This window comes from Papio anubis, chromosome 10 (assembly GCF_008728515.1).
Source record: "Papio anubis isolate 15944 chromosome 10, Panubis1.0, whole genome shotgun sequence".
Lineage (NCBI taxonomy): Eukaryota > Metazoa > Chordata > Mammalia > Primates > Cercopithecidae > Papio > Papio anubis.
The window spans coordinates 117125628-117141551 of NC_044985.1; the positions used below are offsets into that span (position 1 = coordinate 117125628).

General features: G+C 48.2%; 1 protein-coding gene across 1 annotated transcript in view; it reads left to right on the top strand.

Moving 5' to 3' along the window:
• The first annotated feature begins 847 nt into the window (after nt 1-847).
• Nucleotides 848-15924, top strand: part of SAG (S-antigen visual arrestin) — a 39961-nt gene continuing 24884 nt past the window's right edge. The window contains exons 1-5 of the mRNA XM_021924151.1: nt 848-1693; nt 8607-8667; nt 11255-11299; nt 13126-13319; nt 15282-15341. Coding sequence (XP_021779843.1) covers nt 1619-1693; nt 8607-8667; nt 11255-11299; nt 13126-13319; nt 15282-15341 — 435 coding nt within the window. The 5' untranslated portion in view covers nt 848-1618. The remainder of the gene's footprint in view (nt 1694-8606; nt 8668-11254; nt 11300-13125; nt 13320-15281; nt 15342-15924) is intronic.

Here is a 15924-nt window from a genome sequence, read left to right on the forward strand (position 1 = left end):
GGGAATGAAGGGATAATCAGTCTATTTCCAGAATCCAAAGAGGTTTAGAAGAAAAAGTAGCTTTCATTTAGCTGTTGGCCCTCCCACCAACCTTCCCCAAGTGAGCTGGGTGACTCATACATCTGAGACCCTCCGTATGGAGACCAGGATGGGGGTGTTGCTTAATGCTTAGAACTGCTGAAACTACCAGTTCACTGTCTCAGCACTAATCCAACTCTGCTCCTTAAGTGGGATTTGGCTTTTAGACATTGAGACCTGGACGCTGGGCATCCTCGCTAGATCCCCTACAAATTCCCCACATACACAGGCCAGGGGCCTCAGCGGTGCCTCTGCAGGCTCAGCTGGTGAGACGGCACCAGCTTGCTCAGAACAGGGGCTGGCTGTTCATCGTCTCAGAGCATAGAGACCCTCTCCTTGCCACCCGGCCCTTCCCACCTGGTTGGTGACAAATCACAAGGTATGTGACCACCACAGGCCAAAACCTTCTCAGAAACCTGGGGCAGGTGTGGGGAAGAGCCAGGATGGGCTTTTTCATGCAGACAGTAGGTCCCGCCTTCACCTTTTCTGTGTGGTTTCCGTAAGACTTTGCTATTTAAGGAGACTCGGAGTGAGCCGGGTGCCATGGCTCATGCCTGTAGTCCCAGCGACTCAGGAGGCTGAGGCTGGAGGATCACTTGAAGCCAGGAATTCAGACCAACTTGAGCAATACAGTCAGACCCAGTCTCTACAAAAAAAAAATAAATAAATAAAAATAAATGAGCTAGACATGGTGTCACACACCTGTAGTCCTAGCGAGTCAGCAGGCTGAGGCAGGAGGATCACGAGCCCAGGAGTTCGAGGTTACGGTGAGCTGTGATTGTGATGCTGCCCTCCAGCCTGGGCGACAGAACGAGATCCTATATCTTAAAAAAAAACCTCAGAGTATGTTTAATTCCAGACCACTAAGACGGCCTCTTAATTGTAATACAGGGTGGCTATCTCTTAGTAGGAATTGCTGAATAGAACTTTTGGGATTTTAATATAGTCTTTAAAAAAAAAATTGATAGGATCTTGCTATGTCCCCCAGGCCAGTCTCCAGCTCCTGGCTTCAAATGATCCTCTCACTTCAGCCTCCCAAAGTGTTGAGATTACAGGTGTGAGCCACAGTACCCGGCCATTAATATATTCTTGAAAACAGTCTTTGTGAAGTAGTTATGTTGTGGTTTTCAGGAACTTTTTTGATTTATTTGCCATTAGACACAGTCACGATAGAACTTTAAATTCCACCTGGCTAAGTGTGATAACACCAAAGGTTAGCCAGAAAGTAAAACTTCACTGGAATCTAGCTAGACTCCCTGGTGAGGTGTACTGACAAATGTCTGAAGCTTACCAAGAAAAATAAAATATCGAAAACACCCCAAATCATGCTGCAGTAAAATACAAACTAAGCAAAGACTCATCAGTGAAACTCGGATGTTGAAGCTGGTAGAAGGGAATGCTGAGGGTGCACAGCATCTCGTGAGTAGATTTCATACCCAGGATGTTCTTGACTTGATATTTAGGATTGTCTTACCTTTCTCCAGTCCTCTAACACCTGACCAACACCCCAAGGTGGTAGAAGTTGCCAGGGACAGATAACATGGCAGCCAGCGGGAAGACCAGCAAGTCCGAACCGAACCATGTTATCTTCAAGAAGATCTCCCGGGACAAATCGGTGAGTGGTGCAGCAGTGAGTGGTTTGATAGAAATTATTGTTTTTTTAAAATGGAGCTTTTTCAAGTACAGTGTAGTCATGAGCAACATCAAAACTCTTTGAGGACCAGGGCATGTGGCTCATGCCTGTAATCCCAGCACTTTGGGAGGCTGAAGTGGGATAACTTGAGGCCAGGAGTTCGAGACAAGCCTGGCCAACATGGCAAAACCCATCTCTACTAAAAATAAAAAAAATCAGCTGGGTATGGTAGCAGGCACCTGTAATCCCAGGCTTGGGAGGCTGAGGCACAAGAATCACTTGAACCCAGGAGGCAGAGGTTGCAGCGAGCCCAGATCATGCCACTGCACTCTAGCCTGGGTAACAGAGGGAGACTCTGTCTCAAATAAAAAACAAACAAACCCTGTGAGGGCCGGGGAAGCTTTGTGTCTATTTTCGTCTCTGTCTAAGATGGATGATCACTGAGATATAAATGAGTGAATGAACTGCAGAAATATAGGTTCTCTTCAATCTCATCAAGACTTTAGTCCTATGACCCTCAGTTTTCTCCCAATCCCTCAATCCCCACACTGACTCCCCCACCTCTGCTTCTTTTCCTAGCCGGCCTTGAACCCTCGACCTACTATTTAAACACTGTTATTTAAACAGTGTTTTGTCAGTGTTACCTGTGATTCCCTTGGCCTTTTGTCTATCTCTTGTGTGTCACCTGCCTGGGTAAAACCCAGACAGTGATCAATGTGATTCCTTCTTCTCTGTGCACCTACCCCACCACGGGACTCTCAAGCCTCAGCTGGGCCTGCAGGGCCTCAGTCTGCCCCCTTCCACCACTCTCCAGGAGCACGTTAGATGCTCCAGGTGTGTCCATGAACTTCCTGGCATGGGAGAGGGTCCACCGTCCAGCGTCTGTGGTTAGCTCCACTCAACATCATCTTTTTTTTTTTTTTGAGACGGAGTCTGGCTCTGTTGCCCAGGCTGGAGTGCGGTGGCCGGATCTCAGCTCACTGCAAGCTCCGCCTCCCAGGTTCACGCCATTCTCCTGCCTCAGCCTCCCGAGCAGCTGGGACTACAGGCGCCCGCCACCTCGCCCGGCTAGTTTTTTGTATTTTTAGTAGAGACGGGGTTTCACCGTGTTAACCAGGATGGTCTCGATCTCCTGACCTAGTGATCCGCCCATCTCGGCCTCCCAAAGTGCTGGGATTACAGGCTTGAGCCACCGCGCCCGGCCAACATCTTCTTAAGAGCCAAAACTCTAGCTCAGCACCATCCAGTGCAAGCCACATACGTAATTTTAAATTTTCTAGTAGCCACATTTAAAAAGTAATAAGAAACAGGCGAAATTCATTTTGATGCTATATTTTATTTTAACCCAGTATATCCAAAAAACTGTCAGTTCAGCTCATAAATAATATAAGAATTATTGAAATCTGGTGTGTATTTTACATTTACAGAACATGTCAATTTGGAATGGCCATATTTCAGGTGTCCGGGAACCACCTTAAGCAGTGGCTACCCTACTGGACAGGGTAGCTCGCCATCATTCTGGGTTTTTTTTTGTTTTTTTTTGTTTTTTTGAGACGGAGTCTCATTCTGTCACCCAGGCTGGAGTGCAGTGGCGTGATCTCGGCTCACTGCAACCTCCGCCTCCTGGGTTCAAGCAATTCTTTTGCCTCAGCCTCCCTAGTAACTGGGACTACAGGCACCTGCCACCACGCCTGGCTAATTCTTGTATTTTTAGTAGAGATGGGGTTTCACCATGTTGGCCAGGCTGGTCTTGAACTCCTGACCTCAGGTGATCCCCTGATCTTGGCCTCCCAAAGTGCTGAGATTACAGGTGTGAGCCACCGCGCCTGGCCCATTGTGGCTGACTTCTGAAACCCGTATGGGGGCTAAAGAACCTCCCCATCCTTACTGTGCCACCCAGGAGATCCGGCTTTGCCTGTGTGCTTCCCGCCTTCTCCTTTCCTAGCTAAGGAACTCGGTCATTTTAATCAAGTACTCTGATTCTTTCGTTCTCCAAGCTCTTTCCCAAGTTGTATCTTTCCAGTCCATTTTATCTCAACTTCTGACTGAAGAGGAAACCACTCGTGTTGGTGTCCCACATTGTTTTCCCCTCGCTCCTAGATAGACATCCTTTCCACCCAGAAATGTAGAGGGTTTTTGTAGATAAGTCATCATAGTGGGGAAAAGATAATTCAATTCCTGTCTCATGTATTCGGATCATTTTGCCAGCGACGTCTGTGTGGCCCCAGGCATGAGGTGCCAGGGCTTTGAGTCCATTACTCTGTGATTCTCTGGACACTGCCCTCTTCTTTGACCTTCATCCTCCAGCAGGTGGCTAAATGCCCCCGCTCCCGGCGTCTCACCCACACTTGACAACATCCAGAAGGAAGAGGCTGTGGTTTCCTGGGGTCTCTTGTAAGGGTCAGGAAATCTTTCCCAAGCCTCTTCTCCCATATCTCATTGGCCAAAACTGGGTCACATGCCCACCGTAAGCCAATCCCAAGGCAGAAGAATTAGATGATCACAGTGAATCAGGCCAATCAAGAATCGTTCCCTGGAGCTGGCCTCCTCTGAGCACACCGTCTGGTGGAAGATGGTGGTCCCTGAACACAGTTTGCAGCTTTTATCCACAAGAAGGGGTGTGTGGCTGTTGGATGGCCCCCCGAAGGCTGGCTACAGTCTCACATCACCCACTTCTCTACCTGCCCCCATCCTGCCTCTGCCCAGCATTTTGGGAGGCTGAAGTGGGTGGATGACCTGAGATCAAGAGTTCGAGACCAGCCTGGACAACATGGAGAAACCCCGTCTCTACTAAAAGTACAAAAATTAGCTGGGCATGGTGGCGCATGCCTGTAATCCCAGCTACTCAGGAGGCTGAGGCTGGAGAATCGCTTGAACACAGGAAGTAGAGGTTGCAGTGAGCCGAGATCGCGCCATTGCACTTCAGCCTGGGCAACAAGGCGAAACTCTGTCTCAAAAAACAAAACAAAACAAATAAATAAATAAGTACCGACCTTATGCACCTCAAAACAACCACCAACTACCCTCGACCCTATATCCTTTCTAATTCTTCTTCCCTTGCAACCGAACCTTTTGAAAGAGAAGAAACATGTCCTCTCTTCACCTACCCTCTTCTCTCCCAGCCACTCTCCAGTGCCCTCATCTGCACCACAGTCAGGCTGCCTAACCGGCCCTCCCCTTGCCGATCCATTCTCCACTTTACTGCTGATACGAGCTAAATCTCAGTGCTCCCTTCTATAAAATGGGCTCCATTCCTATCTCATTGAGTTGCTGTGAGGATTAAGTGAAACCATGTGGTCAAAGTGCTTAGCTTGGCCCTTGATACATGATAAGCACTCTAAATGCTATTTAATTCTTCCAAAAGCTATTTCTCTATTTAGCTTCTCTAAATACTGTTTAATTCAAGTCTTTCATCCTGCTTAAAACGCTTCAACGTCTTCTGAGGTTCTTTAGGGCCACGTCCTATGAGACCATTTCAGCAGCAGCCTGCATCCCCATTCGGTGGCCATTCACCTGCAGGTGAAGCCATTGGCAGTTCCAGAAGCATTCTCAGGGCCCCGGGCTTTGTATACATTTTGCTCAGACAGCATGCCCTCACCGTCCCCTGTCCCCTGGCTATGCCATTTGTCCACTGGATAGAGCCTCCTCTGAAAGCAAGAGCCTTCCCCCTCTCCTTCCCTCCTCACTGCCCTCCCCTCGGGCTTCCTCCCCACCAGCCTTTGCCCTGGCATTTATTCCAGGGGCACAATTGTCAGTTCACTTGTTGGGCTCCCAACCAAAAAGCAGGGACCTTGGGGACCAAGGGGATATCTTCTTCAGTTTTTATTTTCAGTAGCCAGCAGCTGCTGGGGCCTCCATAGCCGTGTACGGGATGAATGAAAGCAGCACTTGCCTAATTGACAGGCGAAGTCTAGCAGAGGAGACAGGCTCCTGCAAGAACACCCAGAACGTGGTGTGCTGCATGCTGAGGTGGAATCACAGGCCACGTGCTCCCAGGGCACCAAAGGCCAGGGGGTGCTGGGCAAAGGGAGAGATGGGGACCCTGAGGTGTCCCCTGAAGCGTGGATAAGATTGCCCCCAGGTGAAAGGGCAGCAGAAGGGCCTTCCTTAGAGTGGAAACAATAGGAACAGAGGCACAAATCTGTGGTGTTTGGGGGAGCTGTGGCAGAGCCGCTGTGGCCAGAGCCCAGGGAAGAGCGGAGCTGTTAGAGGGGACACTCTCAGGGTGGCCATGCACAAGGCCCTGGAGTTTATGCCACAGAGAAGGAGTGAGCAGCCACTAGACACTGAGCAGCTGAATAGCGATGTAATAGTTACCATTCCTGCAAGGCAGCCTCCAAATAGGTTGATTTGAGGAGAATTTTTTTTTTTTAGAGACAGGGTCTCACTCTGGGGACCAGTGAAGATCTCTTTACCCCCTTTGTGGGAGAGCAGGGTTGGAGTACAATGGTATGATCATAGCTCACTGCAGCCTCAACCTCCTAGGCTCAAGTGATCCTCCTTCCTCAGCCTCCCAAGTAGTTGAGACTACAAGCAGGCACCACCTTGCCAGGCTAATCTTTTTTTTTTTTTTTTTGGAGAGATGGCAGGGGGCAGAGGAGGGGGTATCACTTTGTTACCCAGGCTTGAACTCCTGACTTCAGGCGATCCTTCCCACCTCGGTCTCTCAGTGCTGTGATTACAGGCATGAGCCACTCACTGTACCTGGCCAGAGGAGAGTTTTTAAAAGGGGCTGTTTGCTAAGGTGTAGGCAGGTGTGAAAGAAATCACAAGAAATAGCCAGGTACAGTGGTGGCTCATGCCTGTAATCCCAGCACTTTGGAAGGCCGAGGTGGGTGGATTGCTTGAGCCCAGGAGTTTGAGACCAGCCTGGGCAACATGGCGAGACCCCGTCTCTACAAAAAAATATATAAAAAATTAGCTGGGCATGGTGGCGTGCAACTGCAGTCCCAGCTACCTGGGAGGCTGAAGTCAGAGGATCACTTGATCCCGGGAAGCAGAGGTTACAGTGAGGTGAGATAGTACCACTGCACTCCGGCCTGGGTGACAGAATGAGACCTTGTCTCAAAAAAAAAAAAAAAATTACAAGAAAGAGCTCAGTGCGCCACATGGCAGTGACGAGCAGCTGAGCGCTGGCACCTCCCTGGGGCTAAGGGATCACACAAGTCTCAGAATCCCGAGGCCCTCAGGGCTACCTGCCAGGAACTGTGATCCGCACTAGGGGGCTGTGCCAGCCCCAGACCCGGCCACCATGCAGGCAAGGTGGGGACAAACATCTGGCCCACTTTGCCCAGAAGCCAGAGGACCAGGGAATCTACTAGGGTAACACACCCTGGTCAGCCCCCCAGGGGGATCTTGAGGGCAAGGCCAATACACCCACAGTGTTTAGGAAGCTGGGACTCACTGCAGGAACCAGCAGGTAGCAGTGTGAGTCCTGGTCAGCCCGCTCCTCTCAGATGCCAGGCTTCCACACCACCCAGGCTAGTGAGGCCTCCCAAATATGCTTAGCGCTGGGAGTATAAGGTTTCCTGCGGAATCTTCTCTGTAAACCAGGGTTCTAGCGGTATTTGCTTGAAGTCACTTCAGCATCAATCATGCAAGTAACTTAGAGGACACAGGGCCACACTTCGGGACATCTGATATGGGTGGAAGGGGAGCGTAGAGGAGAGGACTTAATGCCAACAAAAATGATTCAGGCTGTTCCTGGAATACAAAATATTCATTTGAAGAAGGGGACCAGCCAGGGGGCCACTCAGTGAAAGAGTATGCTCTCATTCATGGCTGCACTTGGCCAACACTGAATCCCTGTGTGCCCGGGACTGTGCAGTAGACGCTGAAAGACGTGCAGAGACTCCGGGTTACCACCACCAAGGCACAGTCCTATGGGTTGAAGTGCTGAGGGCTGGGGAACCCAACCCTGCTCTCCCATGAGTGGGTGGAGACCTTTGCTGCCAGGGGCAGGGCAGGGGCAGGGCCTGTGGGACCAGATGATGGCCATCCCCTCTCCACCCAGCTCCCTCGGGCTACGGCTTCAGGTCTACCTGTGCAGAAGTTCACCTGGTGGGATTTCAGGGGCTTCTCCAGAACTCCCACCTCTTTGCTCTGTCCAGAAGTTCTTTTTTTTTTTTTTTTTTAAGACAGAGTCTTGCTCTGTCACCCAGGCTGGAGTGCAGTGGCACTATCTCTGCTCACTGCAACTTCCACTTCCCAGGCTCAAGAAATTCTCCTGCCTCAGTCTCTCAGGTAGCTGGGATGACAGGCACACACCATCATGCCCGGCTAATTTTTGTGTTTTTAGTAGAGATGGGGTTTCGTCATGTTGGCCAGGCTGGTCTCAAACTCCTGACCTCAGGTGATCCACCCGCCTCAGCCTCCCAAAGTGCTGGGATTACAGGGGTAAGCCACCACACCCGGCCTGTCCAGAAGTTCTTGTAACAAAGAGGGGATACCTTTCATTCCACAACTGGAAATAAAAGATGTAATATGCAAATGAATGGCAAACATCTCATTTGCATATTTTTCTTTTTTTTTTCTTTTTTGAGACTGAGTCTCACTCTGTTGCCCAGGCTGGAGTGCAGTGGCACGCTCTTGGCTCACTACAACCTCTGCCTCCCAGGTTCAAGCGATTCTCCTACCTCAGCCTCCTGAGTAGCTGGGACTACAGGCGCATGCCACCATGCCCAGCTAATTTTTGTATTTTTTTTTTTAGTAGAGACAGGGTTTCACCGTATTGGCCAGGTTCAAACTCCTGACCTTGTGATCCGCCCCTCTTGGCCTCCCAAAGTGCTGAGATTACAGGCGTGAGCCACCGCGCCCAGGCTGCTGCTGGTTTTTATCATGGATGCCTTAGCTTAGCATTCTTTGGCCCTTAGACCCACACCCGTTTGTCTTGCAGGTGACCATCTACCTGGGGAAGAGAGACTACATAGACCATGTCAGCCAAGTCCAGCCTGTGGGTAAGTTGCTTGGAGAAAATTGTAATGCTGGTTTTCCTTTAAGTCACAGATAACTGCTCACTTTGTATTTTCAAAAATCAGCCTTGCTAATAATCTAATTAAAGAAGTGCAAATTAAAACATCAGTGAGTTTCCACTGGCTGAGTGGGAACAATTTTATTTACTTTTATTTTTATTTTTTTGAGATGGAGTTTCGTTCTTGTTGGCCAGGCTGGAGTGCAGTGGCACAATCTCAGCTCACTGCAACCTCTGCCTCCCAGGTTCAAGTGATTCTCCTGCCTCAGCCTCCCAAGTAGCTGGGATTACAGGCGTGCATCACCACGCCCAGCTAATTTTGTATTTTTAGTAGAGATGGGGTTTCACCATGTTGGTCAGGCTGGTCTCAAATTCCTGACCTCAGTTAATCCACCCGCCTCGGCCTCCCAAAGTGCTGGGATTACAGGCTTGAACCACCTGTGTCCGGCTGGAAAGAATTTTAAAGAGTGTGAAGAGACAAAGGACTCATGTCTGGAATGTATGAAGAACGCTCAGAACTCAGCAGTACAAAAAGCAAGATCCTATGAGAAAACGGGGGAAAGACAGGAAGAGACATTTCATCAAAGAAGATACACGAAGACAAGCAAGCACGTGAAAACATCTTTGGTATCATTAGCCATCGGGGAAATACAGATTAAAGCTACAGTGAGAGTGTATTATATGCCTCCCAAAATGGCTAAAATATTTTAGGTTAGTGCAAAAGTAATTGCAGTTTTTTGCCATTACTTTCAATGTAGTGGCGCGATCTTGGCTCACTGCAACCTCCACCTCCCGGGCTCAAGCGATCCTCTGTCCTCAGCCTCCCAAGTAGCTGAGACTACAGGCATGTGCCACCATGCCCCGCTAATTTTTGTATTTTTTGTCGAGATAGAGTTTTGCCATGTTACCCAGGCTGGTCTCGAACTCCTGAGCTCAAGTGATCTGCCTGCCTCAGCCTCCCAAAGTGCTGAGATTACAGGTGCGAGCCACTGTGCCCAGCAGCAGTTTCTTAAAACATGAAACATGTACTTACCATATGATCCAACAGTTGCATCCCGGGCACTTATCTCAGAGAAATGAAAACTTGTGTCCTCACAAAAACCTATACATGATTGTTCGCAGCAGTTTTATTTGTGGTAGCTCCAAACCGGAAAGAACCAAAATGTTTCTCAGAACGTCCCACGTCAGCTTCCTAGTTTTGATATTGTACTGTAATTATGGCAGATGGAACCATTGGGAGAAACTGGATGAAGGATACGAGGGACGTCTCTGTACTATCTTTGCAACTTCCTGTGAATCTATAATCATTTCAACACAAAACGTTTTTTAAAGAGTGTAGAAAAACTGGCAGTTTCAGACACTGGATATGAAAATGTGCCTTGGCAAAACACTTTCTGGAAGGTTATTTGACAGCATGTTATCAAAAGCCAAATCCAATTCTATAATTTATTTTTAAAAAGTCATGGAGAGATATAAAGATGTATGTATAAGGATGTTCATCACAATATTAATCACAATGGGAAAAACTGGAAAAAACCTAGATGCCCTAACAATAGGAAGTGATTAAATAATTTATGGTACATCCATTCAGTGGAGTAATATGTAGCTATTAAAATGCTTAGCACATGTTTTCTCTATATGTGTGTGTATATATATACGTGTGTGTATAGATGTATGTATGTATGAATAGATGTTTGCAATGTATAATTGAGTGAGGAAAGCAGTTAGCTGAACAGTAAGTACAATAGGATCTTTTTTTTTCTTAGTAAAAGCATTCATATAATTAAGTTATATATGTCTGGAAAAATTTTTTTTTGGGCAGGGGTGCGGGGCAGTGTCTCACTGTCACCCAGGCTGGAGTGCAGTAGCATGGTCACAGCTCACTGCAGCCTCAACCTCCCAGGTTCAAGAAATCCCCCTACCTCCGCCTCTCACGTAGCTGGGACCACAGGCAGGCACCACCATGCCTGGCCCATGCCCTGCTAACTTTTTTTCTTTTTTCTTTTTTGTATGTTTTGAGAAAATATCTGGTTCTATTACCCAGGCTGGAGTCCAGTGGCATGATGATGGCTCACTGCAGACTTGACATCCCAGACTCGAGGGATCCTCCTGCCTCAGCCTCCTGAGTAGTCGGGACTACAGGCATGCACCACCACACCCAGCTAACTTTTTAAATTTTATGTAAAGACAGGCTCTCATTTTGTTACCCAGGCTGCTGCTAATTTTTTAAAAAGCTTTTTGTAGAGACAAGGATCTCACTGTGTTGCTCAGGCTGCTCTCAAACTCCTAGGCTCGAGCAGTCCCCCTGCCTCGGCCTCCCAAAGTGCTGGGATTACAGGCATGAGCCACCACACCTGGCCTGGAAAAATAAAATAAAAGTATGCACCGAGAGCTTCACAATAGGTATTTCTAGGTAGTAGGAATTTGGATGACTTTTTGCCCTTAACTTTTCTTTCTTTCTTATAATGAACATGGATTACATGTGCAATTAAAAACATACATAGTTTTTAAAGTAGGTGTCTGGTTTCTTTGATCTTCTCCACCCTCACTGCTCTCTCCCTCTTTTGCCTTAGATGGTGTCGTGCTGGTTGATCCTGATCTCGTGAAGGGAAAGAAAGGTGAGATGAAGCCCCTTGTCTCAGGCTGGTTTCTGGGTGGAGTGGGCTGCTCTCTGGGCAGCTCTGGGAAGGGGCATTTACGTGGAAGGAGAGACAGGAAGGCAGAGGCAGCGCTCTTGCACATGGAACCAGTGCCAGGCCCGTTGACCCACACTCCCGTACCTAATTCACATGACATAGGTCCCGTTGACACCAGAGCTCACTCACTCAGCAAAGTCATTGTCCAGGGTGGCAGATAAGTAGATGGTAGATGGAGCCCAGGTCTGTGGCCCCCATCCGTGTGTGCTAGCCCCTGTATCGTGTACTTCTGTGCTAGGGGCAAACTCAGGAGGGTGCCTGGGGTGCCTGGGACTCAGGAGGACACCAGACCTTGAATGAATGAGGGCAGAGTGAGTGGACAGTGTTTCTTCCGAGTCAGTGGTGAGGGGCAGTTACTGTTGGGGCTGATGGGCAAAATTCTCAACCAACACCAAAAAGGGGCAAATGATGCCTGCCGGGAGACAGGGGGAGTAAGACCCGGAATTTATGATGGCGCTTACTTTGATGGTTCTGAACAAGTGTCACGGTGCCCTTGAAGATTTCTGGCAGTTTTGATGTGTGTGGTAAGTAATTTGTTACTAATAACAGTTGCGTAAACCAAATTAGAACAGATTCCAGCTATCCTTGTGATAATGTCACTGACTCAGTTCCATTCTAAATATGCCTTTTTGAGTGTTGCTACTGGCAACATCAAGGAATTGTTGAGAACCCTGGATGTGCCACTGGAATATGTCAGCTGTGGGGCCATCAGCATCGAGAGGGGCATGGCTGAAATGGGGCCCCAAACGGCCCCCTCTGTCCTCTCCACCTTCCTCCTGGATGCCCTGCTCCTCTCTGGACCAGGAGACATCTGAAAGCCCATGTCCTTGACCAGAGAAGGGCGCCTGTTCTCAGGGAAAGCCACAGCACAGGACAGCTGTCAAACCGGGTGGTCTCTGGGCACCTTCTTAGTCCTGACTTTGAATGAGGGGCAAGTGAGTGGCCACCATTTCTTCTGAGTCAGCAGCGAGGGGCAGTTACCTTTGAGGCTGACAGGCAAAATTCTCAACCAACAGCTGCCAGCACTTGGAGGGGCCACCTCAGACGCGCTTTATATTTGAGAGATGCATGCTTCGTGTCTTTTTTAGAAGGCGTAGTGAACTTCCATACAATTCTTTTAGTCCACTGGGTGCGCACTTTAAGTCTGTTCAACAAGTGGAATTTTCAGAAGTGGGGGTTTGGAGCACGCTCAGTATGTTTCAGAGCAGTGTGAAAAGGAGGCTGGAACTCGAGCCTTCTCAATTTGGACTTCACCTCTCCATGTGGCCTGTGAGCCTTCTGGCTCCTCGCTTAGCCCACGATTAACTCCGGCCCACATCTGCTTGGCTGCCCAGCACTGTTTCCCTCTGCATCTTACCTTCTTCCTTCATTCGTCCAGACATCCTGCCCGCCAGAACGTGAGCAGCCAGCACTGTCTCAAAGCCTCTGAGGCCACGGAGCTAGGGAATGAAGGGGGCGGGCAGGATGGAGGGGACTGGGTCCTCTGTCTGCAGATTCCTACCATTCTGACAACATGACACAATTGGGAGGGAGATGCCAGGATCTCCGGTTAGAGTGGTGAACCCTCACGAAGGGGCTGATTCTCCAGAGCTGTGTGGAGTAGCTGGGTGGCAGGGTTCTCTCCAGTCCCAACCCGCATCCTTTCCAGATGCTAAAAGTTGAAAACCCGGGCCCGCTACCCACTCCATCAGTGGTGGTGGGTGCCAGGCCGAGTGCCAAGTCCAACCCTGCCTTCATCTCCTTTGCAGTGTATGTCACTCTGACCTGCGCCTTCCGCTATGGCCAAGAGGACATTGATGTGATCGGCCTGGCCTTCCGCAGGGACCTGTACTTCTCCCGGGTCCAGGTGTACCCTCCTGTGGGGGCCGCGAGCACCCCCACAAAGCTGCAAGAGAGCCTGCTCAAAAAGCTGGGGAGCAACACGTACCCCTTTCTGCTGACGGTGGGTGACTCCTCCAGCCGGCCCTGCTTCCTTCACCCGCAGCACCTTATCATGTGGGTGGGGGCAAAGGGAAGGGGACAGAGGAAGAACTTCACATCCGCGGGCCTGGAAATTGCACCCTTGAAAGAAATTCTAGATTGCATGGTCTGTGATTGTCTTTTTTTAAGTCTTTGAAAATAGCCTCTCAGCCTTTGAAGACACCCTTTCAACCTACCGTTTACATATTTCCCTTCACCCGACCCCCTAATTACATGAGCACGTGTTATTCCTTTGCTTGCTAAGCTGGAAAAAGCAAGCTCACGGAAGTGCCTCTCGGCCCTGGGGAGTTCTCAGCAGGAAAGGGTTCCCTACGGGACGGGAGAGCTTAGGGAAGTAAGATGTCATCTTTTCCCTTGCTTGCAGATTGGGGGATCACAGGAGGTATCTTCATCTTTCTGGGGGCCCGTCTCTCATCCATTGAGACCTGGCTACCTACGGTGCCAGTGTGCAAACTCTCTGAAGTCTTGGGCGTGAGCTCAGTTGGGGAAGCTACCATTCCCTTTATTAGCATGTTTATTTGTCTTAAGAGCATATACACTTCCAAAGTAACATGGTTCAGCCTTAAAAAGGAATGAAATTCTGTTCTGTGCTACACCATGGATGAATCTTGAATACGTTATACTAAATGAAAGGAGCCAGACACAAAAAGACAAATACTCGATGGTTTCGCTTACAGGAGATACCTGGAGTATCAGATTCATACCGACAGAGACAGAATAGTGCTTCCCACGGGCTGGGGGCTTGGAGGATGGGGAGTTGGGGTTTAATGGGAACAGAGCTTCAGATTGGCATGATGAAGAATGTTCTGGTGATAGATAGTGGTGATTACTGCAGAATACTGTGAATATACTTCATGCCAATGAACCATAAAAATAGCTTAAATGGTAAATTTGATGTCATTCTATGTTTATCACAATTGTTTTACAAAATCACATTTATGAAAAAGTTATATGGTCCTGGGTGCTCCCATATACCTGTGCTGGGAGTTTGAAGTGACATAACCTTTGAGAGCCAATATGTCAACATGTATTGAAAGCCTTTAAAAATGTCCTTCTCTGAGATCAGGAGATTGAGACCATCCTGGCTAACATGGTGAAACTCCATCTCTACTAAAAATACAAAAAAAAATGTGGTTCTCTTTCTAGCAGTGCAGCTTATATAATTAATTGGCTAAAACTGATCTATTACAGCATTGTTTATAATGGCAAAAAAAGTAAAGACCACTTCAGTAGCCAGCAAAGGGGACTGGCTACGTTAAATGTATATTCTAGAGCCCTAAAGCAGATGATTCAGAACTATATTTTATGATGTGGGAAAATGGTCACAATCCTTTCTGAAAAGGACTAGAATTAATGAAGTGAGTAAACAGACTACAGAACATGATCAGTACTTTGTCCCATTTCTGTAAAATGTCTTCTCACATACACATATTTAGGCGTGGCCAGGTGCGGTGACTCACGCCTATAATCCCAGCACTTTGGGAGGCCAAGGTGGGTGAATTACTTAAGATCAGGAGTTTGAGACCAGCCTGGGCAACATGGTGAAACCCCATCTGTAGCAAAAATGCAAAAATTAGCCAGGCATGGTGGTGTGTGCCCGTAATCCTAGTTACTCAGGAGGCTGAGGCCTGAGAATTGCTTGAACCCAAGAGACAGAGGTTGCAGTGAGCCAAGATCATGCCACTGTGCTCCAGCCTGGGTGACAGAGAAAGACTCCATCTCAAGACAAAACATACATATTTATGTGTACAGGCAGGAAATTTTGGGAAGGTTATGTTAGCAACATGTATTTGGGTATCAGGAGTATAGGTGAATGTTTTTTTCTTGCTTATCATCTTTATTTTCTAATTTTTACATGATTATATATTACCTATGGAACAGCCCCTTCTGAAATAAATGATTTTTCATTTGTTTCTTTCCACAGTTTCCTGACTACTTGCCCTGTTCAGTGATGTTGCAGCCAGCTCCGCAAGATACAGGAAAGGTTAGTTCAAGAAGAAATGCCATGGTTTCATGGATTTGTTCATTCCTTCAATAGACCTTTTATTTTTTTATTTTTATTTTTTTCTGAAACAGGATTTTACTCGGTTGCCTATACTGGGGCTCAGTGGCGCAATCTTGGTTCACTTCAACCTCTGCTTTCTGGGCTCAAGTGATTCTCCAGCCTCAGCATCCTGAGTAGCTGGGGCTACAGGTGTGTGCCACCATGCCCAGCTAATTTTTGTGTTTTGTGTGGAGACAGGGTTTCACCACATTGACTAGGCTGGTCTCAAACTCCTGAGCTCAAGTGATCTGCCTGCCTTGGCCTCCCAAAGTGCTGGGATTACAGGTGTGAGCCACCGCGCCCGGCCCATTAGTCTTTTAAAGATAGCTTTTCATCATGGAAAATTTCAAACATACCCAAAAGTAGAGTGACCAGTATAAAGATCTTTTATGAACCCATCACTCATCTTCAGCAATTATTAACCATGAACATCCTTGTGAACAAAATCACAGAGTCCCGACCCCCATGAGTCTTGCACATTAACCGAGAGCACCAGGTAAACCCAAATAACAAGGAACTACAC